The sequence below is a fragment of the Vombatus ursinus genome, unplaced genomic scaffold (genome assembly GCF_900497805.2).
Source record: "Vombatus ursinus unplaced genomic scaffold, bare-nosed wombat genome assembly UNPS02007743.1, whole genome shotgun sequence".
Taxonomy (NCBI): domain Eukaryota; kingdom Metazoa; phylum Chordata; class Mammalia; order Diprotodontia; family Vombatidae; genus Vombatus; species Vombatus ursinus.
Genome location: NW_020947521.1, coordinates 89,258 through 105,270, shown reverse-complemented (window position 1 = coordinate 105,270; position 16,013 = coordinate 89,258). Strand labels below are relative to the sequence as shown.

At 37.2% G+C, this 16,013-nt stretch overlaps 1 protein-coding gene across 1 annotated transcript; it reads right to left on the bottom strand.

Moving 5' to 3' along the window:
* Positions 1-4,282: 4,282 nt before the first annotated feature.
* Positions 4,283-5,236, bottom strand: LOC114033978 (olfactory receptor 491-like). Its single transcript, XM_027849614.1, has one exon. It carries the CDS (start codon positions 5,234-5,236, stop codon positions 4,283-4,285), a length of 954 nt encoding a protein of 317 aa, XP_027705415.1.
* Positions 5,237-16,013: the final 10,777 nt, after the last annotated feature.

The window sequence follows — 16,013 nt, the reverse complement described above, 5'->3', positions numbered from 1 at the left end:
AAATGTAAAACTTATGTCTAAGATTGTTTTTTAGTAATTGGGAAGTTTGTAAGAAAGATTGGGGTACACATGAGTATGATATTACTTTAAAAAATTAAACCATTTAGGAACAGCTAAGAACAGTAATTATTTTATACAAAGGAGGTGCTAGTGTAAGAACCAACACAGAGGAATTAGATGGGGGAGAAGGGCTGTTAGTTCTGGAAATCTACTTTCATGGGGAATGGGTTCAAGAGGGAACAAAAATGTATGTGAATAAGAGTATGAAGTCTTCTAAATTCAGAAAGAAATAAAAAGCTAAAGGAATAGAGAAGGGAAAAGGATAACGGAGCAATCTTTGAGGGGAGTGTGAGGGATTAGGTAAAAGGAGGGTATAGAAGGGTGTTTAGATTTTAGGGAATGAGAGAATAAAGGAAAAATCCTTAGAGAGAGGCTAGATTAAGGAATAGCAGGACAAGGTAGAGGATAGAAGTAAAGGAGTTAGGAGGGATAGGAAATAAGAGATACACACAAACATAAAAACAAAGATCAAAAGTAGAATTTGTTAGGGAAAGTATATGTCCATATATGTATGTATGTATAGATGTATGTATGTGTATGTATATAAATATATGTGTACCTCTGTATCTATATCTATATATAAATATATATGCACTTAATTGTAGCCTTCGGGGGCCGGGGAGAAGGAGGTGAAAAAGAAAAAAGTAAAAAATGAACAGGAGAGAACAAAAGAAAACTAACAAGGAAGTAAAGAAAAGATGGAAAGCTCTCAATACAATGTGGGGTACTTATACAGGCTTTCTTGAAATAGAAATTTATTGCCATATATTTTGAATCCACTCTTACATTCTGCTGTGCACTTGGCATTCTTTTTTCTTTTCTTATTTAGTACTTAAGTTTTAATATTTAAGTTTATAAAGTTTCTTTTTCTTTTCTTATTGTGCATTTAAGTTTCAGCAATTAAAAAAAAGAAAAAAAGAATACTCTGAACTCAACATTCCAGTAAAAAAAAATTATTATGATTGACTCTACTCAACACAATGTTTCTTCTACTTAGGAAGTTTCCATTTCAGGATACAATAATAAATGCTTCACGTGTTCCATAAATTATGCCAAGCCATCTCCAGCAATGCTTCACATTGTTGCCTGGACATCTCCTCAAGAGTATCCTTGGTACCATATGTGCAACATACCCCACCACACCTGTGGGGCAGTTCTGAAACCATAAACAAAATAATACTGTTCTTGCTATTGAAAGGTCTGTCAATTTACTCTCCTGAACCTCAAGTCACCATCATTATGTAATATCTGTTAGAGTAATTAGTTCATTGTAAGCCTATGAGGTGCTTTGATGTCTTCAAAGATCTATATAGTTCCCTCCTTTTCAGTTTTAGGGATTTAGTTTTATATGAAAAGTTATGATTTCAGTCACAATTTCTCCAAGTCCCCAATTACGAGAGTTGCTAACATACCAAAGACAATGCCAGGGTCATCATCTCTGCACCCAGGTTGACATGAATCTATGACAGCTTGGACCTGTGGTTACTTCAACCTTTGTCTATTCTGTCTTGTTCTTGGGTGTAGGGTTACGGATGGCTAAGACCTTGTGAGTTTCAAAAAGCCTGAAGAGCAAGCTGCCAGAGATTTGGAAACTGGAATCTCTACTAGAGTCTATGAGTAGCCAATTCTTCTCCATCAGCACAGCCCTAAAAAGAGATCAGAACCCATTCCAGTAGGTATTGACTTCACAGGCAAGATGCCACGCACCTACAAGCAAGAAACAGATTATCCATTAGCTGATGCATTTGGAAATTAACTTGATGGAGTAAATGCTTTGTAGCAACTGCTTTAGGTTTGAGTCTACCCTCTGGGGACTGAGATGGTATAGGGGAGAGTATGCCAGTGGGACACAGGAATGGTTTTGTATTGATGTTTCTTAGTTAAATGATAATAGAGAACTAATCACTGCATAAAACGATAATATTGAGGAGATATGAACTGCCATTGGAGATAGATATTGGGGAAAACACACCCAAGAGCAGAGAATTGCTCAAATTAGTAGAAAAAACAGCATAATGTATTAAAGTTACCACTAGAACCTTGAGAAGAGATGTAGCCAGGCTTGCTCTGCAGGCACTGACTAATCACTGTGACTGTGAGTATGGAAAAGGACCTCAAGGGTCTATACGAATGGCAAAATAATATAAAGGGGAATTATGAAGGAAAAAAGAGAGACAAGCACTGTCAGATTTCATATCATTTTCTGAAGTGATTATGATCAAAGTAAACTATAAAGTTACTATTTCTCAACTTATTTCATGCTAACTAAAAGGTAGAAAGGCGGAACAACAGAAGGGAATAAGTAATCAAGAATTATTTTTTCCTTTTAAAACTTTATTATTTATTTTTTACATCTTTTTCTTTTTCAATTTTGAATTTAAAATTCTCATCTTCCAGCCTTCCTCTTCCACTGAGGACTCAAGTAATATGTCAATTATACATATGAAATCACACAAATCACATTTACATGTTAACTGTATTACAAAAATGGGAGAAAATTATACTCCAATTTGCACTCAGAGTTCATCAGTTCTCTCTCTGAAAGAGGACAGCATTTTTTCATCATGAGTCCTTGAGAGTTGTCTTGGATCATTATGTTCATCAGAGTAGCCAGGTCTTTCACAGTTGATCATCGTTACAACATTGCTGTTATTGCACAATGATGTCCTGGTTATTCTCATTTCGTTTTGCATCAGTACACATAGGTCTTGCCATGTTTTTCTGAAACCAGCTCCTTCATCATTTCTTATACTACAACAGAACTCTATCACAATTAGAAGTCACAATTAGTTCAGCCATTCCCCAATTGATGAGTTTTCCCCCAATTACCGATTCTTTGCCACTATAAAAAGAACTGTTATAAATATTTTTGTACAAATGCATTTTTATATTTCTGTACATTTTTTCTTTCTCTTTGATCTCTTTGGAGTACAGACCTAATAGTAGTCTATCTACTGTACTATTAGTATATATTCTATACTATTAGGAACTATTGAACAGAGGGGGAAAGAAGCATATCTGGAAAGTCTACAAGATCACTTAACCTCTTTCAGCCTCAGTTTCCTCATCTATAAAATTAAAATAACAATCATAACACCTGCCTCAGATAGGTTAGGAGGATCAAATGAGATATCTATAAAGCACTTTGCAAAATCTTAAAGTACGGTATAAATGTTAGTTATGATTATTCTTGCTTTCAATAGGTTATCTCAGGGGGTGGCTCCTCTGATCAGAGTTCATTCTTCCAAAAGTATGAAACAACCAATTCATCTTGCAGGCAGCCCTAGCCACTGAAACTCATCCCCAAGGTGGCACCAAGAAGGTAAATCTAAAACTGCCGATTCATCTTGGGGCTGCTACAGTCACTGAAATTTAATTAAAAGTCCATATGATAGTAGAGATGGAAGGGTTCCAATAGGTCATCAAGTCCAACCCACTCATTTTAAATTGGAGGAAACTGAACCACAGAGAGTAGTCAGGAAGGTATGGGGTTAAGTCCTGCATTGGACATATAATGACTGTTAGACTGGGAGCATACTAGTTAACTTCTCACTACCCCCAAGTAGTTCTCTAAGGCCACATATTGGGCAAATAGTCCATTTTCTCTCAATTAAAAAAATCAACTTAGCAAGTATAAGATGAAAGAAATATGGTAAACAATACAACACATGCAAGAAAACATTGACAATAAGATTTGGCTGGGTGACAATAGGAAAAAAAAACTAAAGCAGATTTGGGTTATAGTCAGAGAGGCACAGTGTTACATGGATCCCATAGTGTTCCACTGCCCTCCCCCATGTACTTATTTTGTGCATCCTTCTTCTGAATGTGCATCATGACAAGAAAGAACCATATCTCATATGGAAGACAAAAATATTACTAGTAAAGGTGGCACTTGAAATATGGAAGGTTCACCATACAGGAATGTGATAACCACATCTGCATTCAAAATGATGACAAAAACCTGGATTTCCTTCGGACTACCAATCAACATCAAATCAAACATCAGATCAAACAACATCAGATTCATTGGCTTTTATTTTCAGCACATTTAAATTCACCAATTTAATTCATAATAATGACTATATAAAAATTTTCAAGCTCATTTATTGGTGCTACTCAGACCTAATTATTAGAATAGAATGTAAGCTGTTCATGGCCAGGACCTATTATATTTTTTGTCTTTATATCATTAACATAATGCCTTGAACTATGAAAATGTTTAATGGTGAACTGAATTCAATCTATAAAAATAAGTGCCTATTAATTTTTTCATGGCCCCCTTCAATTCCTTGTTCCTCAGACTGTAAATCAGGGGATTCAACATGGGGATCATTACAGTGTAGAAAACAGACACCACTTTGTTCTGATCACTTGAATATATTGACTTGGGCATCACATAAGTGAATGTAATGGTCCCAAAGTACAGTGTAACGGCAGTAAGGTGGGAGGCACATGTAGAGAAAGCTTTGGATCTCCCCTCAATGGAGCGTATCTTCAGGACTGAGAAAAGGATGAATATATAAGAGATAGTTATGATTAAAATGGTTATTACAATTATTGATCCTGCACAGAAAGAAGGAAGAATTTCAGCAAGGGGAACATGGGAACATGAAAGTTTCAGTAAAGGTGGATAGTCACAGAAGAAGTGATTGATTTTATTGGGTCCACAAAAAGACAAATCCAATAAGCAACCAGCAAAAGTCCAAGCATTCACACAACCACCCAGGTAGGATGTGATGGGTAACAGAGTGCAGACCCTGGTAGACATGTGAGTGGAATAGAGTAGGGGGCTACAGACGGCCACATAGCGATCATAGGCCATCACAGCCAGCAGGAAGCCCTCTGCTGTCCCAAAGAAAGCCAAAGAAAACAGTTGGACCACACAGCCTTGCAAAGGGATTGAGGTTATGGCCCCAAGGAAATTCATGAGCATCACAGGCATAATAGATGAGGAAAGCCCAATATCCACAAAAGCCAAGTGACTGAGGAAAAGGTACATTGGAGTGTGAAGTTGGAAACTCCTTTGTATCACTATTATGATACTGAGATTGCCAAGTAAAATGACAATATAGATTCCTAGAAATACCACAAAGAAGAAGACATGAAGGGTTGGGTCATCTGTTAACCCTAAAATGAAGAATTTTGTCAAAGCAGTGGAGTTCTTGCCAGTCATCTGTTCTCAAATAGTGCCTGTTAAGACAAAAAAAAAATGATGATTAGCAAGAAATACAAAACTAAAATCTGAGGATTTCTTATCTATTGAATAAATATTTATTGCTGATCTAATATTTGTAAGACCCTACACTAGACAACAATGCAAATACAACAGAAACATGAATTAGACAAAGGAGGGGATATCAGACACATCAATAAATAACCATCACACAAACTGTAGTACAGTAAATGTATAAGAAAATGGCTCATACAAGTAATGGGCTCTGAAAATACAGAAGAAGGAAGTCAGGGATCCCTTCATGGAGCTGCAGGTATCAGAGCTTGATCTCAGAATCAGTGGGATTTCAATAGAAAGAGATGGGGTTGGGATGAAAACTACTCTAAATAACCTGACACTTGGTTCAGAAAAAGCCTGGGCATCTGCCACTACAGCAAATTTAGTTCATATTTGAAACACTTGGTCAGTTCAACATGTTGGAAGTTTGGTTTACATCTGATGTGCCTACATTACAATGGTTCATCCACAGAGATAGGCCATAAGGAATCCAACTAACTGAACAGCTCAGTCGGCTTTTTTATTTTATTTCATTTTTTAGACCAGAGCTGAGTAGAAAATTTGACTTTCAAGTTCAAGTCTCAAGAGAAGCATGAAAAGGTAAACAGGAAACAGAAATCATAACAGACTTATAGAAGATGAATTGTTTACATTCCTACATGGAAAGAAGATATTTGTAACTCATGAGACCTTTGTCAGTATTGGGGTTGTTGGAGAGAGAAAAAATATATATGCATAGATAGATAGGTAGATAGAGAGAGACAGACAGGCAGACAGACAGACAGACAGATAGATAGATAGATAGATGGATAAAGGTCACAGGGTGAGTTGAAGATGAAGGGATGATATCTAAAAATTAAAATAAGGGGTGAGAGAGGATTAGAATGAAAGAAAGAGAAAGGGAGACGTACAATGGGGTAAATTATCTCAAAACAGACAAGAAAAAGCTTTTACACTGGAGGGGAAGTGGAGGAAGTTGAGAGGGAATGAGTGAATCTTATTCTCATCAGATTTGGCTTAAGAAAAGAATAACATACACACTCAATTGGATATGGAAATCTATCTTACGCTACAGGAAAATAGGGAGGAAGGGTGTAAGAGAGAGGAGGGGATGATAAAAGAGAAGCCACATTGGGGGAGAGGGTAATCAGAAGCAAACACTTCTAAGGAGGGACACTGTCAAAAAAGAGAATAGAATAAATGGGAAATGAGATAGGATAAAGGAAAATACAGATAGTTTTTCACAACATGATGACTATAGACGTGTTTTGCATGACTACACATGTATAACCTGTATCAAATTGTTTGCCTTTTCAATGAGGATGAGTGGGGAGGGAGGAAGGGAGAGAATTTGGAAACCAAAGTTTTAAATACTTATGTTATAATTTGTTTTAACATGCAACTGGGAAATAAGATATACAGGCAATGGGGTATAGAAATCTATCCTACCCTACAGGAAAATAGAAGGGGAAGGGGATAAAAGAAGGGGAGTGGTGATAGAAGAGAGGGCACACTAGGGGTAGGTGTATTCAGAATGCATGCCATCTTGGGCTGGGGGGAGGGGTGAGATGGGGAACAAATCTGGAACTCAAAATCTTGTGGAAGTGAATGTTGAAAACTAAAAATAAATAAATTGATTTATACAGAGAAAAAAGAATCTCTAGAATACAGTCACTTAATTTCAAGTATGCAATGATAATTATATTCCAAAATTAATAAAAATTTGCAAGAGGCTCAAAAAACAAGTTTCAGTAATTGTAAATAGAACCAGATAGTCTGTTACATGAACAAAAGTCCTAAGGGCTTAGGGTAATAGAATGAATAAAGGATGGGGTAAGGAGACACTGTTTCCTGTCATTAAAATTGAAAAAAAAAAAAAGCAGCTGGAGATTTAAAGGCTGCATTGATCTGCTATGGCCATCTCACCAATGGGTGTCAGCCTTGGTGTTTTTTAAAAATAAACTCCTTTTAGTTGTGAAATGATGCAACCATTTTGGAGAGCAATTTCCCTTTGGGCATAGTACACACGCTTTGACCCAGCAATAGCACCTTTAGGATTATATCCCAAAGAGATCATACAAATGGGAAAAGGACCCACATACACAAAAATATTGAAAGCAGCTCTTTTTGTGGCGGCAAAGAATTGGAAATTGAGACGATGCCCATCAATTGGGAAATGGCTGAACAAGTTGTGGAATATGAATGCAATGGAATACTACTGTGCTATAAGAAATGATGAACAGGCTGACTTCAGAAAAACCTGGAAAGACTTGTATGGTCTGATACTGAGTGAAGTGAGCAGAAACAAGAGAATATTGTACACAGTAACAGCCATGTTGTATGATGACTAACATTGATAAACTTCAGCCTTCCCAGCAATACAAGGATCAAAGACATCTCCAAAAGCCTCGTGATGAAAAATGCTATCAACTTACAAAGAAAGAACTATGGAGTTTCAATGCAGATTGAAGCATAATATTTGCTATTTTTTTCTTCTGCTGAGTTTTGTTTCCTCTTTCTGGTGGTTCCTCCTATTGGTTCTAATTTTTACTTATAACATTACTAAGGTGAAAATATGTTCAATAGGAATGTATATGTATAGCCTATATCAGATTGTGTGCCATCTTGGGAAGGGTGGTAGGGAAGGAAGGGGAGAAAAATTTTAAACTCAAAAGCATATGAAAGTGATTGTTGATAAAAATAAATTCATTAAATAAAAATAAATAAATGAATAGACTTTAATTTTAAAAAATTGTAAAGAAAGTGAATTTTTGTTCATTTTTAAAGTATCTTTATAATCAAAACACTCATGAATTTTGTTTAATGATTCTTACATCGGTACAGGGTTGATGTAAAGATGAAAACAGCAAATGGTATACAAAAACTGAAATTCTCTGAAATTTCAGGTTTGGACGACCAAATTTGAGAGACTGTACTAAATTGTATAAAGCGTTGCTATTAAGAGATTTTATCAGAATTATCTAGGAACCTGTACAAGTTATCTAGATCCAGAGAAGTTGTACGCCCTTCAGAGCTGCCTTGAAAATGAGGCCTATTCCAGAAGGGAGGGGAAAGATCCAGGGACCAGATGACCACATGGGACATCTGCAACTAGACTCAAAATGGGCTGATTAAATAGACATTGGAAGTGGGTTATTAGGATACAGAGTGACTTGATGCTAATTAATATTGAAGCTCATTATATTGCTTTGGCCTTTTGTTTCATGGAGTGTGTGCTTAGGTTTTCTTGGTTACCTTGATGACATATAAATCTCCTTCTCAAAACTAGGCCTTTAGGAGCTCTCTAAGTAGTTTGATCTGTAACCTGACTTATGATTATGAATATCTGGGGAAATAAACCTTACAGATTTGGCTTACAGATAAATAATCCATTGGGGGAGGTTGGAGAGTATAGTTTCCACTCCCTAATGAATCAAAAGGGGGAAAATTGGGAGGAATGGAGTAAGCGACAGTGAAAATTAAGGCAATTGAGAGAACCACACTGACTCTATCTTGTGACTCAATTTTGGAGATAGTTTACTTTTCTTTCTATTCAATTTCTGTCTTGTGAGAAAATTTTATTCAGTTGTGGAAATTGTGAGAAAACCTTATTGCATTGCTTGAACCTAGCCGTGTGTGGCTGGGAAACTTGGCCATCTCTACCTGCTGCTTAGAGATGTTTAAATAAAGACCTAGGTTGTGCTGATCAGAAACCCAGACAGATCCAAAGATGGAGGCAAAGAGTTTTCTCACAATTTCTCACATATATCTCAATCAGCACATATATCTTATCTGTATCTATGGGCCAAAGAATAGGGACATTTTGGCCACTTTTTAAAAGCATAATTCCAAATTTCTTTCCCAAATGGTTAGACCAGTTCTCAGATCCAACAACATTGTATGCTTTTTGTCATCTTTGTCATTTTGCTGGATGTTAAATGAACCTCAGGGTTATTTTGATTTACATTTCACATATTATTAGTGATTGGAACCAAATTTCCATAGAATTGTTAATGCTATGCAAGTCAAAAAAAAAAATCTTGGCTCATATCCTTTCACCACTTATCCAATAGAAATGGCTCTTGATCTTATATCTTTGTTTCATTTCTCAATGGATTTTGAATATTAGATCCAAACTTCAGAAACATTTGATGCAAAGTTTTTTTTCTCAATTGACAGTTTCTTTTTTATCTTATCGTATCTTAGGGTAATAGAATGAATAAAGGATGGGGTAAGGAGACACTGTTTCCTGTCATTAAAATTGAAAAAAAAAAAGCAGCTGGAGATTTAAAGGCTGCATTGATTTTTTCATATAAAGGTTTTCAGTTTCATGTTGTCAACATTATCTGTTTTATTTTGTGATTTCTGCTCTTTCCTATTTAGTTAATAATTGTCCCAAGTTGAATATCTCCAAAATCTACTAATACCTTTTCTTTATTCCCTCTGTTCCTCTGCTTGATGCCCTGAGCTCAGGGAAAGATTGGGACTCCATCACTGAAACCCCAAGGAGGGAACTCTTTAATATAATGTCTTGCATCTGTCTCCCATTGATCCTGAATATGTCTTGTTTGTCCATAGCTGTTGGCATATTGTCTGTCCCCATTAGAATGTGAGCTCCTTGAGGACTGAGACTGTTTTTGCCTTTTTGCGTCTCCAGCACTTAGCACAGTGCCTGGCACATAGTAGGCACTTCATAAATGATTATCAATTTGATTCAATTTGCCCTTTACCAATTCACCATAGTGAATGCTAAAGTGTTCTAGCAATTCTTCCTGATAGTCCAAGCCTTATTTTCAACATCTCTTCAACATAAAATTCTTATTTTCATAGCTGCCATCTTCTTTAGCAGCTGGTTCTTTTCTGCCCAAAGTCATCCCATATCCATATTTTATCTTAATGAGGGGATTTGGCAAGTAAGTCTCAGTCTTTTGAGCATGCTTAGATTTGCCCTTCCTGGTAAGTTATATAAAACATGTGAGATGTTCCCTGCCTCTTACTAATACAATTTGTGGAGATTTACTGAGCCTACTTCTGACTATCAGTGCCTGAGAGTGTGGTGCTATATGGTGAAAAGGAGTCTTCTAGTTCCTGTAGAACTGGAGGAACTGATGACTCAGTATGCACTGTAGCAGAAATGAGTTTATGTAGAAAAGGATTGCTATGTCCATTTCTTTCCTTTCCAGCAGTAAGCCAGGCAAGATCTGATGAGAACTTCCAGATGTGGGACAGCAGCAGCCCTATCTCCCACCCTGCTGTTATGTTATTAGGAGCATTATTTATATTTGTATTTCTGGATATTAAGTGAATGAGATGGGAGAGCTCAGAAAACTGGTGAAGCCAGAGGATCCATCAAAGCCATGAGATGCCTAACCACTAACTGAAGTCAATAGTAGTAGCAGCCAAATTTAATGAGAAGTTGATACAGCAGCTGAGGGACCTGCATGATTAATCCCACCAGCTAATCTGTCCATCAGATGAAACATTGAGTCCTGTAAGGACCCAGTACAGCTGATACAGTGTTGGGACCTGGACCCTAAAAGGAAAAGACTGTGTCTTTGAAAGCAGCCCAGTCCCTGAACATTTTTCCCCCACAACCTGGCATTTTGCATGAGACATCTGGCCCAGTCCAGCCCACCTAGATGCTCAATAATTCTTTTTTTCTTTTTTTTCAACCAAAGTCAAGGTTTATTACAACATCCATCATATTGAGCAGACACTTAAAGAGTATGAATGTTAGTAAACTATTGGCTAGTTTATAAGAATCTAAGCAGTGGCTAGATTTTAAGAATCTGAACCTCAGTAATCCTTTTAACTGCCCTTTCACTGTGGCTCTCCAACTGCCTAACTCCTTTCATTCTCTGCTCCTGGCACACCCCAGGCTACTTACAAATCCTTAATAACATCCAGATCTTCTCACTGATTCTTTTTTTTTCTTTTTTCTGTATAGAAGTATCATTCTCACCCCAATTTAGCTGCAGATTTACTTACAATGGAGCTCACTTCTATTGGTGTTGCAATAAACCTTACTATTTTGACTGAAAGAAAGCTTGAATGGTTGAATTCTTTCCAGGCAGACTCCCCTGTACCCTTATATTGTGATCTATGAGTACTCAGAACCTTTAAATTCAGGGGCAAAAGGTGCAGGTTCTGCCTCAAAAGAATTCAAATCAAGCTTTCTTTCAGTCAGATACAAAGTTTATTAAAATACTGGTTGGGGTAGGTGAGATTTTAAGAATCCATGCTATTTGTGACACTAATACAAGCAGGACAGACTCTTAAGGTATCTGAGCAATTTAATGGGAGCAAGATGGACACATATACAGAAAGACTATGGGAAGATCTGGATATAATCAAGGTTTTACCAATAGCATGGGGTGACTAGAAGATAACAGAGAAGGGATCTAAATGGTATTCAAAAGTGGCAAAATAGCCTGGGGTGGGACCAGGTGCAGACAATGAGGGCCACAATGAAAGGGCAGTAAAAAGGATTATACTGGGATGGGCCAGGTACCTCAGGCAAGCACCAGAGACTTGGTTCAGGGGCTTTGGGGTCCCTTTAGGGGTCCAGCATGAATCCTGTCCCACATGACTTACATGTTGGGGTTCCCAGCACCCCAAACCAGAACAGCCATGCAGATAACTGATGCACCCATATCCAACACCATTTATCAGAAATTAAATAATGGAGCTTTATTAAAGGGAGAAAAAGACTACCAGGGCCATCCCTCAGAAAGACATATGCCATGCTACCTTTGTGATTCAAGTTTGAGCCCATTCTTCCCAGAGACTTTATAATTGTGGAGGAGGGATGTAGTGTATTAAATGAGAGGGAAGAGAGAATGTTTTGTACCAACTACATTAAACTTGAATCTATTCTCCCTAGGCATCCTATGCATACAAGAGAAGAGTATGCTCTTGTTTTATGGTATGATTTTGTAACTTCTCTCTTTGCTATACCTTCTCGGTAAAGATCTCTTTGTAAAAAAAAAATCTGCTGTTTCACCAACACGCAAAATGGGGGCAAAGAACCTTCAGGGTTATCCCAATGTGTAAGAGGAAGTGCCTTGGTGAAGCTTGGTCAAAAAATGGGAATCTGGTGAGGCTAAAAAACAGATACTTTGAAATGTAAAAGCCTTCAGATACAGAATATACCCTAGAAAAGGTCTGAGGTTTTAATAGCTAAATTGCATGTATAGAGGCTAGCTAGACAATGAACTTGCCTCTAAGACACAGAATGTATTCATGCCATTGCTCCTGGCCACTCATCTGCACAAGAACCCCAAAACAGTATGGGAAGTATAACTGACTGAATTGGGACTGATGACTCTAAAACAAGGTGGATCCTAAAGCCAAAAAGGATTGTCAGAACAATAAAAGCAAGATCTCTTTCATATTCTGCTTAGAAGTAAAAGACCTCAGAGCTAAGATTCTGAAGGAGTTAAGAGAAGCAGATGCTGCCAAGCCTAAACTAACAGTGATTGCTCTTTTTTTGTCTTTTAAGCATTTCTTTTGTTTGCAGAGATAAATAGCCTTCCAATACCTAATCTACACTGTACTTTAAATACTCATCTCCTCCCTTTAGGAGAGACTTAAGGAACTAATCTGAGCTTTCTTTGCTTTTTCCTGGCATTCTGGTGTAGGGGTATATAAAGCCAGAGAATGTAGGGAGTCTTACCCTCTTTCTTTCAAGGTCAGATTCTCCCAGGGCTGAACTTAGCCCAAGTTAGCTCAGAGCTGGGGCCCTTTAGTGAAAGAAGGCAATCAAGTCCCCTTCAGCCTACACTGATGTGTGAAATGATTGTCTCTAGTATCTTGGATTTCTACCTAGAAAGGAACTCTGAAGCCATGTAATCTAACCTCCTCATTTCACAGATGAAAGAACACAAAGGTTCTGTGACTAGCCCAAGGTCAAATACTCAGTGTCAGAGTCAGGATTATGAATTTCAGTCCTTTACCTAGAGAATCAAGCAGCTAAGTAGCACAGTGGATAGAGTGCCACATGTGGAGGCAGGAAGGCTCATTTTCCTGACTTCAAATCCAGCCTCAGACACTTAGTAGCTGTTTGATCCTGGGCAAGTCACTAACCCTCTTACAGCCTCACTTTCCTTACCCATAAAATGGAAATAATGATAACAGCTACCTCACAGGGTAGTTGTGGAAGTTGAATGAAATAATGTACAGCTTTTTCTACATGTTAAAGTACCATATAAATATTAACTATTAATATTAGTATTATTAGAGCTGAAATACTGTAGTTATGAAATATGGGGAAAGATCCATAGGAAGATCCTTAGAGTACTCTGTAAACCTTTTATGCAGAATTTTGGGGAGGATGTGGATATAAATCTCACCAGATGTAAACCATAGGGTGGAGGGAAAAGAGGAGGGGAGATTTTCACCTATGGAGAGAGTATCCATGTGGATGCTCCTAAGCATCAGAAAAGTTCTGTGATTTTATAATTTTATCTGTATTTAAATACAGATGATTTGACTGTTTTAAGTAGTGAAGTTTGACCTAACTGTATAAAAGAATATTGTAGGTTAGTTGTTACCACTGAATAAGCAACTTCTTTAACTACAGAAGCCATGAGTGGCAATGCTCATGGATGCTTTGGGTGGTTCAAGTTGCAGCCAGAGGAGAAAGAAGAAAAGGAAGAGAAAGTAAAGGGAATACCCTTGTAGGAGAAAGAAAGAGGAGGTGGGGGAGGTGTGGTAGATGAGCAATAGAAGAGAACTTGGCATTTATAATTATCTCTTCCTGATATAAATAACAAATATGGAGGAAAGTTCAGGGAGATGTTTTACCTATAAGGGGCAACACTATGTTTCCTCAGATGGATATTTAGAAGCACTATAATCACATGACAGTAGTACTAATAACTCACACTTATGCAGATCTTTAAATTTTGGAGTGATTTCCTCATGAAAACTCAGTAAGGTAGGTAAACACAGGTATTATTTTACCCATTTTAGAGTTGAGGAAGTTTAAACTGAGGCTTCCAGAGATTGTGACTTATCAATTGTCACACAGCTAATAGGTATTAGGTGTCCCTATTCGAAGAACAATTCTTTTTTTGCTACATAGAATCAGGGTCTGATAGATGGTTAATTCATAACAAGGATGTTTGTCTCCTTGAATGTATACATACTGTGTTTCTGTGTATATTCTGTGAAATACTTTTTCCTCCTATATGAACCTGAAACTTTGGGGTAAATAAAGAAATCAAACCAATATATTGGTTAATAACTTAGCAAGAAGAATTCTGTAAATGAAAAGGCTTGAATTAATAGGATGCAGTGTGGTATGTTGGCAAGAGCTCAGGTTTGGGAGTTTGAGAACCTGGATTCAAATCCTTCCTTTGTTGTTTACTATCTACTGGGCAAGTAAGTCATTTCAACTCCTCCAACCTCAGTTTTCTCGTCTGTAAAATTAAAGACTTGGTCTAGATGGCCTTTGAAGTCCCCAAGACCAGGATCTAGAGCTGGAAGACATGTCAAACACCATCTGGTTTCTACCTTTCATGTATCAGATGAAAACACATAGGCTTAGAGGACTTATGTGACTTTTTAGTCCAAGGTGACATAGGTAATGTCAGGGGAAAGACTTGAACCCAGATGATCTGACTCAAGCCAGGGCTCTTTCCACTATATTATACTGCTTCCTATTAATAGAACCCTTTCCATTTTCAGAATTCTTCTTATTAAAATATTAATAAGTTTCACATGAATATAACTCCTTTACTCACCCCAAAACTTCAGTCTGTGACTTGAGTGAAAAAGGTGCTCTTCAAAACACACACACGCACACACACACGCACACACACACACACACACACACACCCCTCGAGAAAAACATCCATGTTATTAGCTAATCATTTTCTATCAGATAATTGTTTTTGCAACATATTAGGATGTTTGATCAGACCAGAAGAAAAAATTTGCAGTCAGTGTTTGAACTCCAGCTACTCTTAATACCTGTGTGGCCTTGGACTAATCACTTAGCATTTCTAGACCTTAATTTCCACATCTGGAAAATAAGACAATTAGACTAGATAACTTCTAAGGCTCTTATTAATCCTAACTCCATAATCCTATGAACTGAATTCATTCACTAAGCTGTGACACTATAATAGCACTCAGTGCATACTTCCAACTTTCAGATCTCTGATGCCACAAGGAAGTAAATATAGAGAAACAAATCTTTTTTAAACATCAAATGAATCACAGAACTAAGGAAATGCAAGAGCTGTGAATGTTCACATGACAGGAGGAATAGACATGCTTGACTGAAATGAGCCCTGGATAGCTACAGCATCAAAAAAAAAAACAAACTATATACTTCTATAGCAATAGTAAAGGAGACAAGTGGTACCTTTGGGTAGAGGGAGTTGATATGTTTAGATGCCAAGGAATTATCATTGTATGGGAGTACCATATTTATGTTGGGTATAACAGCATTTGGGATTCAACCTCTTGAGAATCTATGCCCAAACATAGACGAGGGCATTAAAATGCATCAAGGATTAAAAAATTCCACACAAACAGGTGTAAAAAAAAATTCTCAAATCTCAGGGGCTACATTTATTTTTCTCTTGGTTCATGCATATCAAGGATAAAAAATAAAAATTCATAGTGACATAGCCAGAACAATAAATATCATGCTGCCATGGCAGATCTTAAAAATTGATCTGGATCAATACATTACAAATGGTTGAAACAA